The 18,523-nt window shown below is 44.3% G+C and overlaps 1 protein-coding gene across 1 annotated transcript in view; it reads right to left on the bottom strand.

Annotated features, from left to right (window-relative positions):
- EXOC2 (exocyst complex component 2) overlaps nt 1-18,523 on the bottom strand; it is a 126,441-nt gene that overhangs the window by 50,309 nt on the left and 57,609 nt on the right. The window contains exons 12-15 of the mRNA XM_048508268.1: nt 8,323-8,448; nt 6,540-6,664; nt 4,443-4,511; nt 883-1,040 (exon numbers count right to left, since the gene is read on the bottom strand). Coding sequence (XP_048364225.1) covers nt 883-1,040; nt 4,443-4,511; nt 6,540-6,664; nt 8,323-8,448 — 478 coding nt within the window. The remainder of the gene's footprint in view (nt 1-882; nt 1,041-4,442; nt 4,512-6,539; nt 6,665-8,322; nt 8,449-18,523) is intronic.

The following is an 18,523-nucleotide window of genomic DNA, read 5'->3' as shown; positions in this document are numbered from 1 at the left end:
TGCAACACTGAGTCTGAGGCAGGCTGCAATGGGAGGTAGGAGTGGGGATCATAAAGGCTTTAATGTAACTGCAACAATATTAAATGCTGTCGGAAGACACAACGCGGCCTGCCTCTGTGGATCAACTCTGGTCTTCCATGGTGGTCTCCCATCCAAGTACTAACTGTGGCCAACAGAGCTTAGCCTCCAAACCCTGACAAACTCAGGCTAGTCTGAGCCACCTTATTTTCCTCTGGAAGCTGCTGATGGACCCCACCTTCTGATCAGATCTCTGTACATACTTATATTGCAAGCCATCTTCTCCATGCAATGGCGCTGAGCAGATACCTGGCGTGTTATAGCTCCTGAGTTCTGTGTGGTTTTTACCACTTTGGTCCTTCCCATCTTAACCACTTATTTGCCTTGATTCTATGTCTTAAGACAAACTCTAGGTCAGCCATTCTCAAACAGGGTACCATGGTACCCTGGGGTGCCGTGAGCATGTCCCAGGGGTACCATGGCAACACTACCTCCCCCCCCCTCATTTCTATGGTGTCTCCCCCTCGCGCCAGCAAGGACATGGAGCTGGCCCATGGGGCAGGGCCTGCTCAAGGTCAGCAGCCACCCCCCCCCAGTGCTTCCCTTCACCCTGGGAGGGGAAGGTGGGGTGTGTGGCAAGCAGGGGCAATGGGAGGGGAAGGTGGAGGGTGGCGGCAGGGGTACCGTGAGATATGAAGAGTGAGATCAAGGGTACCCTGACCTCGAAAAGGTTGGGAAACACTGCTCTAGGTTAACAAGATGAACTCCCAAATAATGTTTGAGCCTGCTGGTTTCATCCCAGGATGAGGTCAGAGCACACAAACTATTGAAACTTGCCCAGGACACAAATCTCACATTGCTTACCTAACTGTCTGTATGACATGGGGTAGCCACTGGCCAGACAGTTCAGATTTCATCTCCCAGCCACCGTACTCTCTTAGTTCATTTTCTCCAAGGCTGAACGGAAGCAAAGCACCACGAATCAGTTTGACCAGGGACTTCATCACTTGCTGAATCATAGTCTGCAACAGCAGAAAAGAACAATTTCAGGATGAGTTCAAGGAAAAGGTAATTGCCCAGTTCCACACCAACCCATTCAGCTGGTCCAAAGAAGAACAAATGCTCTTCCGACTTCACTGACAGATTGTCAAGGCAGCACACTCAGAGAGAGAGAGAGAGAGAGAGAGAGAGAGAGAGAGAGAGAGAGAGAGTATATATATATATATCAATTGATAGATCAGTATTATCAATGGGGGGTTTTAACCACGGGTTTAGATATTTATTCCTGGCTAAACTGTGTAACGGGCAGTGTAATATCAACATGCTGGATTGATTCTTCGTAAGCTGAACTGCAGGGACAAAATATTTCATTAAAAGGCACTTTCTGTATTCTGCCCTGAGTGGTAGCTGAAGGGAGAATATTGCACCTGGCAAGAGTCAGGACTTGTCGCAATTACACTCAGAGTACTCATCTGTACACTTTGAATTACCAACACAATTAAAGGAGGCCCAAACTACTAATGGAAAGACATCTCCAGTAAGAATGAGATGCTCAGCTACAGGACAAGAGGCAAGTTTCACAGGCAGCCATTCGCCACACCTGCTCAAACCAGTTTTCACCCTTTTCACTTTGATGTTGACAAGAAGGCCCCTTCCACACCTGCAGAATAATCCACTTTCAACCTTCTTTGCAGCTGTGCGGAATAGTAAAATCCACTTGCCAACAATTGTGAAAGTGGATTGAAAGTGCTGTATTCTGGACGTGCGGAAGGGGCCGAAGGGTAGGCAAGCACTAATTTGGTCCTGTGCCCACCCACATAACTGCCAATACCTGGAATGGGGTATGTTTAGATTCTTTTTTGCCTTCCTCATCACACACGTCAGCATCCCAAAAATCTGACTGAGGTTTGGAGTCCCCATCGTTTCCTATTCCTCTCATGGCCTAAAAGGAATCCCGCTGGATATACAGGAAGCTGCTTTAGTCTGAGCCAAACCACTAGTTCATCTAGCCCAGTTTATTCAGTCTCCTCCATGCCTCTCTCTGTTATTTCAGTTTATTCAGTCTGGCAGCAGCGCCTTTCAAGATCCCAAGCTCAGTCGGTTCTCAGGCCTACTACCTACAACCCTTTCACCAGAGATGATTCAGTAAGATGCCCTCACACAGTGATAGTAAAGGTGGCCACCTGAACGGCAGTGCTCAAGGCAAAACTACACAAAAATGAATTGGCTGGAGGAGGTAAGGGCTGAAGCAGTGGCAAAGGGATCATTTATTGTGACTATCAGCTCCTGGCCTGGGGCCTCTGCTTCACTATCAATGAGGGCGTATTGACGAAGCTCACAGCCCTTTAGACAACCTGGTGAAATGGATCAATTAGGTAACCAAGAGGGTTAGGAAAAAAACCCAAACCAAAACGAACAAAATACTAAGATTTTAATGAAATTCTAATGAAATGCAGAACAATAAAAACCAAAGGGTTAAAACAACAGCTATCCAGACACAGAACTTCAAAATAGCATTTTATTTAGTTATTAAATTTGATATCCTGCTCTCCCTGCCAGGTGGCTCAGAGTGGCCAACAACCTACATCTCAACGCAGTCTTAAAATAATAAACGCAAAAAACATATAAAATGTAAACAAGCTAGACAATTTAAAACTATGCAAAGATTGTGTGTTGAGGAGGTACTTCCTCGTTTCAGTAACAGGAGAGAAGGAAGGGGGAGTGTAAAGGGAGGGAGGCAGATGGACAATGAACTCCTGTAGCTGTCCTCAACCATGGGCCTGGTGGAATAGCTCCATCTTGCAGACACTGCGGAACTGTGATCAGTCCTGCAGGGCCCTGGTCTCATTAGATAGAGCTTTCCAGGGCGGAGAAAGCTCTGGTTCTAGTCCAGGGGTCTGCAACCTGCGGCTCTCCAGATGTCAATGAACTACAATTCCCATCAGTCCCTGCCAGCAGGGCCAATTGGCCATGCTGGCAGGAGCTGATGGGATTTGTAGTCCATGAACATCTGGAGAGTCGCAGGTTGCAGACCCCTGTTCTAGTCAAGGACAGTTGGACACTTTTTGAGCCAGGGACCTCCAACCAATTGTTACTAGTAGAATGTAATGCCCTCTGGGGGATACACTGGGAGAGGCGTTCATGCAAGTATCTGGGGGATACACTGGGAGAGGCGTCCCAGGTTGTTAAGGGCTTTAAATGTCAAAACAAAAACCTTGAGCTGGATCCGGTATTCCGCTTGGAGTCAGTGCAGCTCATAGAGCACCAGTTTAATATGGGTCCGCCATGGTGTCCCATTTTCCCCTTAGGTTGAAAAGTTATTGAACAGGACCATGACAAACATGAGGATATCTAAGAAGTTCACTTTCAAATAGCCAGAATGAACTCTAATGAACAGACTATTTGAGTTTCAGCCTCTAAAGCAGTGATGGTGAACCTTTTCGAGACCGAGTGCCCAAATTGCAACCCAAAACCCACTTATTTATTGCAAAGTGCCAACACGACAATTTAACCTGAATACCGAGGTTTCAGTTTAGAAAAAACGGTTGGCTCCGAGGCATGCGTTACTCAGGAGTAAGCGTGGTGGTAGTCGGTGGCTTTGCTTTGAAGCAACTGTGCAACTCTTCCAACGGGTGAATCATGACCCTAGGAGGGTTTACTCAGAAGCAAGCCCCATTGCCAGCAACCGAGCTTACTTCCAGGTAAAGGATTGCGCTTTAGTTCTTTGCATGAAAATCAGTGGGGTTTAACAACGCTTAACAGGATTACCTACACTGCCTCCCCAAAAGTAGGTCTTAGGTTTAATGCTAATAATCGAGCCCAGGCCAGCCGAGATGTGAGTGTGTGTGTGTGGGGGGGGGGACTCTGCGCGTGCCCACAGAGAGGGCTCTGAGTGCCACCTCTGGCACCCGTGCCATAGGTTCGCCACCACTGCTCTAAAGGCTTTTTCAGTTGTCACTGATAAATTGTTACACACCAGTTGAAACGTGAAGTCAAGACTGGTAAAGGGAACAGCTGATAATCTATAAAGTGAAATCATCACAGGATGATTCGGGAGGCAGCAGCCCAAGTTAAAGAAAAGGCAGCATGATATCGCCCGATCTCTTCAGATCTCGTAAGTTAAGCAGGGTCAGTACTTGGAAGAGAGACCCCCAAGGAAGACTCTGCAGAGGAAGGCAACGGCAAACCACCTCTGCTTAATCAACTTGCCCTGAAAAACCCTCACCGGGGCTGCCATAGGTTCCCCCAGATACAAACAGCAGCCCGTTAACTGATCGTTTGGAGGACTGTATGCCTCGCTAGCTGACAATCTAAATAAAATGTATCATTAAAATATCTATGTAGATTACATTTTAATTTTAAACCTCTGAGGGTCTTCAAAGGCATGCTCCCTTCCAGTATGAATGCCTGCACAACTATCGTACCTTGAAATCATTTTGTCTTTGTCTAGCGTTCTTCTTGGATCTTTCCATTTGACCAGATTTTTCAGCAGTCTTATAAAACATAAACACAAGCAGAGATATTAATCTAATGACACTTACATTAACATCTAACATGAGCAATATGGGTTTCTATAAATATACAGTTCATCAACAATGGGACAGTACGTGCTTGAATTAATTCTTCGTTGGAGGAGTCTGATCAGTTAAGAGAAAGTCAGAAGGTGGAAAGAATAGTTCAAGTTTAGGTCATTATGCATCACCAAATTAATAAGATAAGGATAATAACAACAGTGCTTAATAAAAGGTCAACTTCACAGTCTTCCATGAAGTCTACTAAGTAGTTTTTCTAGAAAAAAAAATTCCTATAAACTCATCATAAACTGCTAGAACTGCTTTGAAGCATAATGCAATGTATGAATGACACCTAATGGACAGAAGATATTATAGCAAACATGGTGTTGAAAAAAGTGCTCTTCTGACAGTTTAAATTACATATGTAATGTGTTTGATCTGTAATTTGTTTGATTGACTATTTAATGTAATGTATTGGCAGTGATAGTATGGGCAACTCCGAAGCAAGTGCAGCTTCTTTGTTGAAGGCAGAAGTAAAAAAAGGAAGACCCAACGTGAGTTGGACCGACTTTTTAAAGGAAGCCACGGCCCTTCGTTTGCAAGATCTAAGTGCATCTGTTAATGATACCATTTACTGGAAGTCATTAATTTATAGGGTCGCCATAAATTGGAAGCAATTAACACACCCTTTTTTGATTTTCTTATGCTAGTCTCTCTCTTAAGAATGAAACCGCCATGACCTGTCCAATTTCCTTAACGTTTGAAGATTCAACTCGACTTTCTGTGTGCCTTGAACCTTTAAAGTAATCTGTTAAAACTGTTTTGCTAGGTTCCTGCTTAGGTCTCCATGACCTAGACTATGGCAACTGAGTGGAGGACGATGGCAACTTGCTGGATTACCTTAAACTTGCAAAAGAGATTATAATAGATGATCACTTGTCCCTTTCACCACAGGTTTTTCCCCACTCTTCTCCTAGTTACTGAGTTTGCTGAATAGTTTAACTCTTTCCTGTACAGACAGACCAAAACCATTCTGTGGTAAGTCTCAACGGTCAGACTGTGCCTTTTCTGCTGCATACGGAGCCGGGTATCGGTTTAGCTACACATTGTCTAAGCCTGTCGAAAATGCCTTGGCAACACTTAACTGACACTTTTCTAAGACATACAGGTCATCAGACGACTTCTTATTACTATTCCTTTCCTTTCCATTGTTGCTCATCACTTTCAGAACTCTGTCTCTGTTTTCAACTGTTTTTTTAATTGTTAAGATATCAAAAATAAAGAACTGGCAGGCTGAGCCAAATGAGATGCAACACTGGTCTAGATCCCCTCTCCCCTGCTTTCTGTTCTCCGCTCCCCTGCTCCCCAATACACACCACAGACCACCCTTTGCAAAAATATCCTGTAAGGAGCAGCAGTGGCGTAGGAGGTTAAGAGCTTGTGTATCTAATCTGGAGGAACCAGGTTTGATTCCCAGCTCTGCCGCCTGAGCTGTGGAGGCTTATCTGGGGAATTCAGATTAGCCTGTACACTCCCATACACGCCAGCTGGGTGACCTTGGGCTAGTCACAGCTTCTCGGAGCTCTCTCAGCCCCACCCACCTCACAGGGTGTTTGTTGTGAGGGGGGAAGGGCAAGGAGATTGTAAGCCCCTTTGAGTCTCCTGCAGGAGAGAAAGGGGGGATATAAATCCAAACTCTTCTTCTTCTTCTTCTTCTTCTTCTTCTTCTTCTAAGCCGTTTACTAGAAGCTCAACTCAAGACACAGCTTAGCAGTCAAAATTGTATGAACTGGAGAAAAATGAGTCCTCTCCTCACCTCCAAAAGAATAGTTCTGAAAAAGGCAAATGCAGAAGAATTTTCTAGCACTGAGGATGTCCACACCAGTTCTTCCCAGAGGTGGTTAAAATCCGGCCTGGAAACTTTGACAAATGGGACTCTATTTTAAGTTTCTCACATAGCTACAAACCACTAAAATTACTGGAATGGCTGACAGCAAAAAGTCTCACCTCACTGAAGAGGCTTCCGTTCACGTAAGAGATCCAGAGTTTCCAGAAGTTGGGGAGCTGGCTTACGACAAGCTTTGTTAGCTTTTCAACAAATGCCACTTGCTGAGGTGCTTTGAATCGCCAAGCTAAAAGAAGGAAAGCAAAACCATCCACTGATTACTGCCGAGTCAAAAACAAGGGACCTTTCTTTACTAGTTGCCATTTGATCCGTTGCCTCCCAGAACTGTATCAATGAGTGGCCATTTTATCTGGCTACATTCTACCTACCCATATATACAACCATTATATAACACTGCCACTCTAAGAATACTTTTCTGAAAGTCCCACTGAACAGAGCTGAGAGGGATCCTGAGTTAGACTTAGGCCGCTTCCGCACATGCAAAATAATGTGTTTTCAAACCACTTTCACAACTGTTTGCAAGTGGATTTTGCTATTCCGCACAGCTTCAAAGAGCGCTGAAAACAGTTTGAAAGTGCATTATTCTGCATGTGCGGAATCAGCCCTAGTTAGAATTGCTGTGTAAGTTACCTGAGAACTAGTGTCCGGGTTGGTTTCCTTTCCTTTTCACATTCCTTTCCCCCATTCTGTGGCAAGTGTATTGCAGTACAGGCATTTTTTTAACTATAAGCTACATCGAATGAAATGGCAGAAAGGAGGTATACAGAGGCAGCAAACAAACATATCGGCATGTTAGATTTCAAAGCTGAGATTCAGGAACTACTGGGCATTCAAAGGGAATTTTAGATGGTTTTGAATGGGTTGACACACGTGCCCATCATAGCAGGGTTGCTAACTACTTGTCAATGCTGTAGAAGCACTGATTTGATTTTCTTTTACCTCACAGTGAAATAGTATGCTAAAACTTACAGAGTTTTTTTGGGGGGTGGGGGGATGAACTAATAATAAAATACTTATTATTTTCATACCGCTTTGAATATTCCACCAGTGCAATCCCAGGCAAAATTATACCCTTCCAATTCCACTGACATCATTGGACTTGGTTAGGTGTAACTAAGGCCCCTTCCACACAGCAAATGTATAACGGGTTGCAGTTGTGATAAAGGAACCTGTTTTCCTGTTTTTGTGTTCACATGCATTCCTGCAGGCAGCGACTGGAGCCCATGGAAATAATCTGGGTTGCTGTTGCGCCTTCGCATGGAGACGTGTCTCTTTTTTAAAACTTCTTTCCCCATGTGCATAGCTACACAGGCATCCACAAATGAACGCCCACAGCCATGCTGATGTCCCACAATATGACCAGCCGCCCCTGCGTAGCTATGCAGATGCCAGCTGTGAAAGGAAAAAAGGAAAGGGAGGCAAATAAAGCGCCTCCTGCCTGGCCGTTCGCTCACGAGTGGCTGCAACCCAGGATTTGTTTAAAAGGATTGCTTGCTTAGCGATTTTCAAAAAAGCCAGGTTGGGGGAAATAGCATGGGGGAAGCTCGTTTTGGGGGCGGGATCTGTGAGGTCCCCCCCCAATGGGTTATTTAGCTTCCTAAACCTGTGTTTATTGGCCTGTGCGGAAGAAGCCTCCGTGTAGGATAGTGCTGCTATAGATTTAAACACTGTGGTGCTCACAACAGCTCTATAAAGCAGGGCAGTGTATCATTAACCCCAGAACGTGGGTGGAGAGCAGAGCCAAGACAGGCTAACTAGTGAGTTCATGGCAGAGGTGAGGGTACAACTTCCCCATTCAAAGCTCAGACTTTTTTTTACTCACTAAGTTACTGCATCAAATTACAACAGTCTACCCCTCCAAATAAAAAGCAGAGCAGCACCTACTTTCATCGCGACTGGACTGATTACTGCTGCCTCTTTTCAGCGAAGCACTTCGACTGAGATGACCAAGCGAAGACGGACGAACTTCAGTGTCCAGATCCAACATTGGACTGTGCGCTAACATGTGACCTGGAAGGCGGGGAGGAAATGAAATAGCTATGGACATTTCTCAGTCAATGGAGGGTAGTGTCAATGTTTGCAAAGACAAGAAGACCCATGAAGATACAGTTTTATATTTCTTATATAAACTTGCTGTTATAGACTTTACTAATACGTTATTCCTTCAAGCTCATCCAACGACGGGGGAAACATTTTAACTTTTTATGTGCAATGTATATTAATCTCTCAGGCACATAGGATTCATTGCATGTTTAACAGGGTGTGGCTCTGTGGAAAGGTTACACACTCCATCAACCTAATGTCATACTGCTCATAAACCAGTTGTGATACACAAAGAAGTATATCGACATTATAGTTCTCAATTTCTTGCAGCTTAGTATACTAGGGCCAAATATCATGGAGGGGAAAGGTGACATCTTCTTGCTCTGCTTGTAAGCTTCCCAGAAGCATCCAACTTATCATTCATTAGTTATCTTTATTAGGCATTAATATATATAAAAGGAAGAAAATAAGCATTGGTAACAGAGGTGGGATCCAGCAGGTTCTCACAGGTTCCCGAGAGTAGGTTACTAATTATTTGTGTGTGCCGAGAGGGGGTTACTAATTGGTGATTTTGCCACGTGATTTTTGCCTTAATTACGCCCCTCCTCTCAGCAGTAGCGCACAGAACTTGAAGCAGTCTAGCAGGAGGTGCACCGGCGTGCGTGGCAGCCTGCGCCTGGATGCATTCGTTTCCCAAGGACCGGCGGAGTGGCTGCGTCCTTGCCACAGCCCCGCCCAGGAATGCCCTGCCCCCGTCGTGCCCGGCCCTGCCCCCGTCGTGCCCGGCCACGCCTCCGTCGTGCCCCGCCCAGCCCCATTGGCACTACGCCACAGTTTGAATCCCACCACCATGAGAACCTGTTACTAAAATTTTTGGATCCCACCACTGATTGGTAAGTCAGATTGTTCTATACATGAAGAGCCAGCACCGAATAAATTATTCCAAAATGTCTGATAGAAACTTGGCTACAGAGGTTACAATCGCAGGAGAAGAGTTGTTTAATAAGAATATGACCTTCCCAGCTGCTGTATATTTATTAAACTTTACAGGGAACAAAGCAAAGAGCCTGGTCCTGGGTCCCTCATATTTAGGGCAATAGAGCAATATATGTTCCATAGATTGGGCTCCAACTTACCTGTTGATATACTAGACTCAATGGATCTTTGGTGTAATTTAATGGATTAGTTCTATGAAAACATTCATTATCTGTCTTTCTACCCTGCAAAACTCAAGGCAGCTTACAATGTAAATAAAACAAGACCACAATTTAAAATCACAACTAGAACTGCCAATAACTGATAAATTAGTTAAATGCAGCCCTAAATGAACGCATTTTCCACTACCTCCTAAAGACTGAAAGTTTGCAGATTAGCTGCACCTCCTTAGTGCAGAATAATGCACTTTCAAACTGCTTTCAGTGCCCTTTGAAGCTGTGCGGAATAGCAAAATCCACTTGCAAACAATTGTGGAAGTGGTTTGAAAACGCATCATTTTGCGTGTGCGGAAGGGGCCGCTGTTCCATAAGGGGAGGGAGTTGCCATCGAAGAGGCCCTCTCTCGCGTATCAACCAAATGAACTCCTCTGATTGCCTGGAAAGTCAAGAGGATCTCCTCCCGTGATCCTGGTTCCCAGGCAGGGACACAGGATGATCTTCCAGATTTCCTGGTTCTAAGCTACTCTTGGGATCTAACAAATTACATTCTAAAAAGGCTACAAGAAGAAAAAGGCCAGGGAAACCTTGAACTATGACAGAAAGTGGGGAAAAACACAAGAATGTCTTGCCCCAACCCACCTCAGATCCAGCACAAAGGACATGAATGTTAAATGACCACATTCCAGAACAACATATAGTTGTGAGGTTTTTTTTTTAAGGCCTTCTCATAAAATCTAGGTTTCTATTAGTTACGGGCAAATTTCCAAAGCCACTCAAAACTGAAACTCTACCACATTATACCGACTTCACAAATGCCTGAATTTCCCAGCCCACCTGAAAACTACCTCTGACAGAACATAGCATGAGTCCATCAATACCACCACATCACAAAGAGAGTTACTCTGGGACAAGATAACAGTCTTCATGATGTTTGCTGCAGAACGAAGGAGAACGGATTCTCGCGAGGGGTAAAAACAGCACTATGGAATAGCCAAAACACTGTTTCAGAGGCGCATTTGCCACGACTGCTACCTCTGGATCGAGGCAGCACCGTAGCTTTCACAAACTTGATGAAGCGAGGAAAGCCGGCTGAAACAGCGTTTCCCTGCCGGTGCTGCTTTTATATATTCCAGTGGAATGCCGCTGCTCCTGCCCGTGCGGAATCCACCAGAGAATGCTTTCAGTATAGCTCTTTCATAATATTCGAAAAGGGTTCAACTATGTGAAGTGGTGGGGACAAGTTCATCTTCCATATATTCAGCAACAATAGAATTGGACTGGAGAAGACAACTGAAAATACTCTTAAGAGTGAGGCCACAGAAATATATCTATGCAAACTCTGGGCAGTACAATATTGGAATATTTGAATATCAAGCACACGTACTACTGTTTATGAAACACTAAGATGCCGGAGGAAGTGTGAGAGGTAGAGTAAGAAAATTCATGAAGAACTTTTAATTTTTTTTAAAAAAGAAAGCAGTGTTGCATGTCACAAAATGTGGTTGAGCAGAGAGGAAGAGCTCTGTCACAGTCGGTGCCCACAAGGTTCCAGCGACACCTGTGCACCCACAATCCACAGTGCAGTTTCAGCTGTTATGACAGTAACTAGGGCGATCCATTGCTTTCAATGGCACAAAACGGAACACTTCAACAGTCAGAAGAATTACAATAGTCTTATAACAGAAGTGTTAACCTGTGCAATGTGGACAGCATGCTACAAACAGCATATCCCATTGACCTGAGCATCTCCCTCTGCTTTCCAGTTATGCACGAAGGTCCTAATGATGGATTACTGAAATTAAGTAAATAGTCTGACCGCTGTACAATCCTATGCAGAATTACTGAAGTCTAAATCTGGTGAAATCCCGCAACCGGCGGGAAGTGCTGCTTTCGAAACTCGCTCAATGAGTGAGTTTTTTCAACAGGAGCATTTTCCTGCTGGCGCTGTACAAAAGGCACCAGCTTGGAGGCGCTGCTTTGAGGCACCCATTTGTCTTTTGAACTTACCCTCCACACGGAGGAAGGGACACTACTCCTGTCCTCCAACTCCCAGGTGTTGCCATGGCCACGGGGGCATGTCCCTTCTTCCCTGTGGAGCTACACAGGGAGGGGAAGGTAAGTTTAAAAGACAAACGGAGGCACCTGTGCGAGATGCTCCAGGGCCGCTTGCATGCGAATGGCTTCGGGGCTCCACCGGCATAAAGTATGCTGGTGTGCAGCCGCTTCAGTGGCCTGTGCATAATGGGCCTAGGTTACTTACATAGGGTTGCACTAATGGAAATGCAGATTCAACCAGATATAAACTTTATTAGGTGATTTCAGGCAAGTCACAATATTCCCAGCCTACCTCTTCTCTAGGATGCTGGGGGGATAAACTATGGAAGTGTGAGAGAAGCCTGCATGTTGCTTGGAGCTTCTTGGAGAAATAATGGACTAGAGGTTAGCAAGTAATTAAGGGCTTGGGTGCTGTGTGGTTTCTGGGCTGTATGGCCGTGTTAACACTATTATACATTAATTAACTAACAAAATTTCTCTCTGAGGCCCTTTCCGCACAGCGGAAAGGGCGCCTCTCCACAGGCAAAAATTATGCCGGTGGAGGGGTGGGGGCCATTCGCACGCTTTGCATGGATCCGCCTCTTCTGCATCCCCCCCACTCACCTTGTCCTCCAGCGTCGCTCTGGTGGCCATCAGGGACCCACCCATGCTGCCCTCTGACCCCTGGAGGTCGGAGGGCAGCGTGGGCAGGTCCCTGACGGCCTCCAGAGCATGCTGGAGGATGAGGTGAATGGAGGGGACGGGGAAAGCGCCATCTTCCCAGCGGTGCGGTTCGTACCGCGCCGATGGGAAGACAAGCGAGGTTATTAGGAGCGTTTTTGCCGTCCCTGGGCCGCTGTAAATGGCCCGTGCGGAAAGGGCTTGAGTGTAGTTACATGGAACTATGATTTCACAATGCATTGACTATATAATGTAGCTCTGTTTTGGTTCCCCTAGCAGGTGAAATGTTGGAAACCAGCCAAAACTGGTAGGAAGCCAACAGAGTATTTACAGAGCCCCAAAAGGAAGCACTCAGTTTCTACTAGAATGAAAACAGATTCAGTCATCCTACTTCTGTAAAATGGAACTGCTGAGTGTTAAAGTATCAGTGCTACACTTAACATATACCTATAATTTTCCCCTCCCAACAAACATGGAAATAATGACTTCTAAAAATTAATAGGTTTAACTGAGCATCTATCTCACAGGCCATAAACCTGACTGCATAATAATCACTTATTAAGCCTCTATTAACAGCTTTCACAACTATGAAAAGAACACTGATGGGTTTGGAAAGTGAAAATCTGTTAATAAAAAATGAATGGATGGAATTATAGAACAGGCAAAGACATAATCATATTCACATCAGCGGAATGGGAGGAGAAGGAAAGATAATTTGGCTGAGTTCACAGCTGAATGGTTATCTTCCCCATTACCCGAAACTCCTGTTACAGTAGCTGAATTTGAATGTATCCACAGAGCTACAGCGTTAAAAACCTTTAAAAATAAAATTCCAAGACCTCAGGATATCATTATCTGTTTTAGTAGATTCATGTTGAAAGAAAAAGGGGCCTCTTTTGCAAATAATAAATAACGTACAAAGGAGGCCCCATACAAATTTTGCAAAATTTAGCTCCTGAAACGTTAAGACTACGATAGGTATTGCATTGCTTTACTGACATTTTAATAGAGTAAAGTATAAATGGGGGGTTCCCTTGGTCTTAAAAGTGCACAAGGATTTACTGCTTCTAATACTAAGGAAATTGCAAGTAATATTTGAGAAATTTCAGCTTTCCCCTCTGCCCAACAGGAAAAGAACGGAAAACCAAGGACCAAGATGAAGATGTAAAAAAGAAAAGTGGAATGGATAACAGTCAAATTTAAATCAAAAAAAGAAAAAAACTAGAATAGAAATGGACTCAGCAGACAAGAAGAAAAGAGGTGTTGAAAAAGGGAAAGTTCTATAGAAGCTGTGCAATCAGAGCTCTTTTGAGCACTGCATAACTTGCATACAGATATTTCAGCTCTTAGAGCACACAGCATGAGGGTACAATCTCTTTGCTTTCATGTCAGATATAGTCACAATGCCCACGGGGAGCAACTTTGGAGATGGGAATGCTAGAGAAAGAACAATTTGCAGAGAAAAGGGGGCCTTTGCACAAACAGCCCAGGAAGAGAATAAATATTTTCGTAGCATAGTTCTAATACTCATTTGCTCAGGAAGAGCACAGGACGGTACTTGACCTCAGAATGCAATCACCAATGTGAAGCCTCCACTGAGAGTTAGCCTGGTGTAGTGGTTAAGAGCGGTGGACTCTAATGTGAAGAACCTGATTTGATTCCCTACTCCTCCTTATGAGTATATGGTGAAACTGGGTTTGTTCCCCTGCTTTTGCACATGAAGCCTGCTGGGTAACCTCTGGCTAGTCTCAGTTCTTCAGAATTCTCTCAGTCTCACCTGCCTCATAAGGAGTCTGTTGCGGAGATAGGAAGAGAAGGAGTATGCATGCTGCCTTGAGTCTCTTTACAGAAGAGAAAGGCCACATATTAACCCAAACTCTTCTCCTCCTCCACCAGGAGATGAATGGACAATGGACCTCACACAGGTAAGCAGAGGAGAGGCATCAGCAAGCTCAGTCTTGTATGTGTGTTAAGTGTTGTCAAGTTGTTCCCGATTCATGGTGTCTCTATGAATCAAAATGTCCTTCAAAATGTCTATCGTTAAGGACTTACTAACTGAGGGCTGTGGCGTCCTTTATTGAGTTAATCCATCTCCTGTTGGGTCTTCCCTTTTCCTACTGCCTTCAACTTTTCCTTGCATTATTGTCTTTTCCAGTGAGTCTTGTTTTCTCATTATATGACCAAAGTATGACAGCCTCAGTTTAGTCATTTTAGCTTCTAGAGAGAGTTCAAGCTTGAGGTCAATTTTGGACTCCTGCAAATGGCTCCTCTTCCACCTTGCAACATGTTGTCTACTGTGCACTGATCAACAACTCTTCCTGTCTCAATAAGTGCTGGTTAGCACTGAACCCTACATAGGGAGGCACGAAAGAATGAACAGCACAGACATTCCCAACATAGGCTGGCAAACCATACTAGTGTAACCCCAAATACAAGTAAGGGAATCAGGGAACACAAACATGTTTCTTGGTGACTGCCAGCCACTCCATTCCAGTCCTTGCTACTGCTGGACAAAGCAGCCCATTTAGAAACTGCATGCAGAATTTGAATGCCGTTTCCTACAAGGGTTTGAGAAGCATTAGCACAATGATTATACTGTGTCACCTAATAGATGAATTTTACTATGTGGGTACATCCCAAGGGGAAGGGGAAGGCATAGAAACTGGAGGAGCAATTAGGGGGTGTCACATTCCCTGCTCTGTGGATACACAACATACAGAGCACTTGAGCACACTTGTTGTTCATTGCTGAACATCATTCATCCAGGTTCTTATGCCTATTATTATTGTTGTTGTTGTTGTTGTTGTTATTATTTAAACTTCTATACCGCCCTTCCCCGAAGGGCTCAGGGCGGTGTCCATCAATTATATAAAACAGTTAAAATCCATTTCACACCAATCCCCGTTAAAACCATATATAATTATAAAAGTTCAGATGGCGATTAAAATTGTTTCCCCTTCCCCATTCCTACCCCCCACAGGAGGCCAGTTTTTCCACAGGAGTGTGATGTTATCCTGGCTGGCCAAATGCCTGGCGGAACAGGTCCATTTTACAGGCCCTGCGGAAACTCTGTATGTCCCGCAGGGCCCTGATCTCACTTGGGAGCCTGTTCCACCAGGTAGGGGCCAGGGCCGTAAAAGCCCTGGACCTTGTAGAGGCCAGCCAGATCACTTTGGGGCCAGGGATCACCAGAAGGTCCGCCTTTGTGGAGCGGAGGGGCCTAGCAGGGCGATATAGGGAGAGACGGTCCTGTAGATATGCTGGTCCAAGGCCACGAATAGCTATAAAGGTCAAAACCAGAACTTTAAACATGACCAGGTACTCGATCGGCAGCCAGTGTAGTTGGTACAGGACCGGAGTAATCCGGTCCCTAATAGATGTTCCCGCAAGCAACCTGGCTGCCGCATTTAGATTCTTCCCAGGTAACCCTCCAGTATGGGTAGAGGCCAGATACCAAGATCCCATTCATTTTACTTGCTTTCAGAATTCTAGAGAGAATCATCAGGAGAATAAAAGGCCTTTGGCAGGAACTGCAGTTGTGGTTGCAAAGAGGATTCTACCTGACTTTGTCTGCACACCACTGCTGTCTCCAGACCTGACTAACAACGGACCGGCTTCTGACCTTGATTCCTGGATTCTCCTGGTTACTGTATGTATTCCTGGCAGTTGACTCCTGGCCCGATTGAATTTTCTTTGGACTCTCACAAGGACTTTTTAACCATGGACTTTATTCCTTGTTGAACGGCCAGCAGCACAGCCCTGAGCCTCCTGTTTTGTTTTTTTGCTGTGGCAGCACACCAGCCCCGCCAGCACACGTGCAGCCCCTTCTGGTTGATGCTCTGGTTGAGGCTCTGCAGGTGCTCCATGTGCGTTGTCTGTGGTGCTGCCATCCTCCAGCATTTCAAGTGCACTGTCCGTGGTATTCAGATAAACTGCGTCAGGTTGCTGCACTTGATTTTGCTTTGCGGAGGTGAAATCACTGGACTCTGCTTTCTCCTTTTCATCAATGTAAACTGCATCACAAATCTTTCATCCACCAGTCTTAGGGGTTAAGGATTCTGTATCCTCTGCAGCCTATGAAAATACCTTCTTCCAATCTAAAATCCATCTTTGAGCATTTTTCCTTTGGAATTTAAGCATATGCTTTTGGTCCAAACACTCTCAAATGGCTCACACTAGGTTTCTGTCAAACCAAAGTTCATAAGGAGTCTTAAAAGCTCCCTTGGCTGGCAATCTGTTTTGCAAGTAAGTTGCTGTATTAATGGCCTCTGCCCAATATTCACCTGGCACTGTGGCCTCAAACCACATGCATCTGGACATTTCAGTAAGCGATTTATTCTTTCTTTCTGCATGGGGATTCATTTCTGGACAAAATGGAACAGCCAATTGATGTCCAATCCCACATTCAGTCAATAATCCTTTCATTTCATTTGAGCAACATTTCCCCTCATTTGTCTGAGCATGGGGTCCTTTGAAATCTGTTTTTGACTAATGCAAGGTAAGCTTTAAATTTGCTCAGAACTCTGCTTTTATGTCTGAGTAAACATGTCACAGTAGATTTTGAAAAATCATCTTTAAATGTGAGGTAATACCTGTTTTTAAAAATCCACATAAATCTGCATGAATAAGCTCCAGAGGGTGATTTGCTCTGTCTTTTGGATTCCTTTGCAAAGTTTGGTCCGATGGCTTTTACTTTAACACAAATTTTTCACTTTCTTCCAGCTGACAGAAATTAGCAATTTGAATATTCTTTCTTAGATTCTGGCTCGAAAGTTGTTTTATCGCTTCCATCAATCTGTGGCCAAAGTGTCCATGCCACAAGTTAAAACATTCTCTGTGGTTACACTTCTGAACAAGACTCACTTTCTCTGTACGTAAATCCAGAAAATACAGCCCATTTTGCTTAGTTCCTTGGGTCACTAATTCTGAGCTATCAAAAATTAAACATGCTTCATCATAGGACACTGACTAGCCTCTCTCTGTCAAGCATTTATAGAAACCAGATTAGAGGCAAGGATACTTATAAAAATTCTTTAATAGTTATTTCACTCTCAGTTCCTCTTGCAAGAGCGCATTTTATGGTCAGGTGCCCAATCTTCTCTACTGTAATTATTTCATCATTTGCAATGTAGAGTGACTCTTTTTATTGTCATCCAGAAACTCAAAGACGCTTTTATCTCCACAAAGGTGGTTACTACTTCCACTGTCTAAAATCCAAGTATTTCATTTTATTTCTCCAGTTTTCACTACAAAAAACTTTTCAGGTAAAGTCTGCCTTCAGCCCCTTCTCTCTGAGGGGGACCACACTGGTGGCTTTTATTACCCATTGTTGGTGTCCAAATGGTGTCCACTCTGTGGATCTTCGGGGCAGTCTGTGCACTTACTTGCAAAATGTCTTGCAAAATGCATGCATTGCATCATAAAGACCTTTTATTGTGTATAGCTAACACTTGTAAATCATTCGTGGTTTCAGCAAACTCTCCATGTGCACTCATCACTCAGTTCATTAATAACTTGCACCAAAGTTAGCCTCCTTCATTCTTTTATTACAGTTACCAAGTTCTCATAACTTTTTGGCAGTGAAATCAACAAGTATAGAATTAAGTCATTATCTTCTGAGACCTTCCCGCCAACTTCAGCTGGTCAGTTAGCTGCAGTACCTCATTAATATGCTGGTTTAAATCACCCACTCCGGGCAAACATTTCACAAGTAGCTGATACTGCAGAAACATCATTTGTTGTTTGAGATCCCCCCCCTCCAAATGCTTTTCTAACTCTCTCCAAATCTCTGCTGCTGTTTCAAAAGTGTCTGTCGCAGTTAATAATTGGTTTGATAAAATTTGACACAATAATATCTCTAACTTTCTAGTTCCTTTTGATCCAGTTCTCATTTATCTCAGCTGGTTTCGATGTCAAAAGAAACGTTTTCCTGATGTAAGACTGCTTCATTCACAATCTCCCTGTGGAGAAATTTGCATCTGTTAACAGTTCCATGTGATCTCTCTCCACAGGAGGTGGCCATCTTCCACACCTTTGTGTGGTTCCCTGGCTATCTGAGCCCAGGGCAAAAGTTTCCTGTGTCTTTTAATTAGTGCTTTTAAGTCTTGGGCCCATTACTAAAATGTTGGAGTTTACCACACAGAGAAGCAGCTAACACACTGATTAAAAGGGCA

This window comes from Sphaerodactylus townsendi, linkage group LG09 (assembly GCF_021028975.2).
Source record: "Sphaerodactylus townsendi isolate TG3544 linkage group LG09, MPM_Stown_v2.3, whole genome shotgun sequence".
Lineage (NCBI taxonomy): Eukaryota > Metazoa > Chordata > Lepidosauria > Squamata > Sphaerodactylidae > Sphaerodactylus > Sphaerodactylus townsendi.
This window is presented reverse-complemented; position numbering and strand designations above follow the sequence as displayed.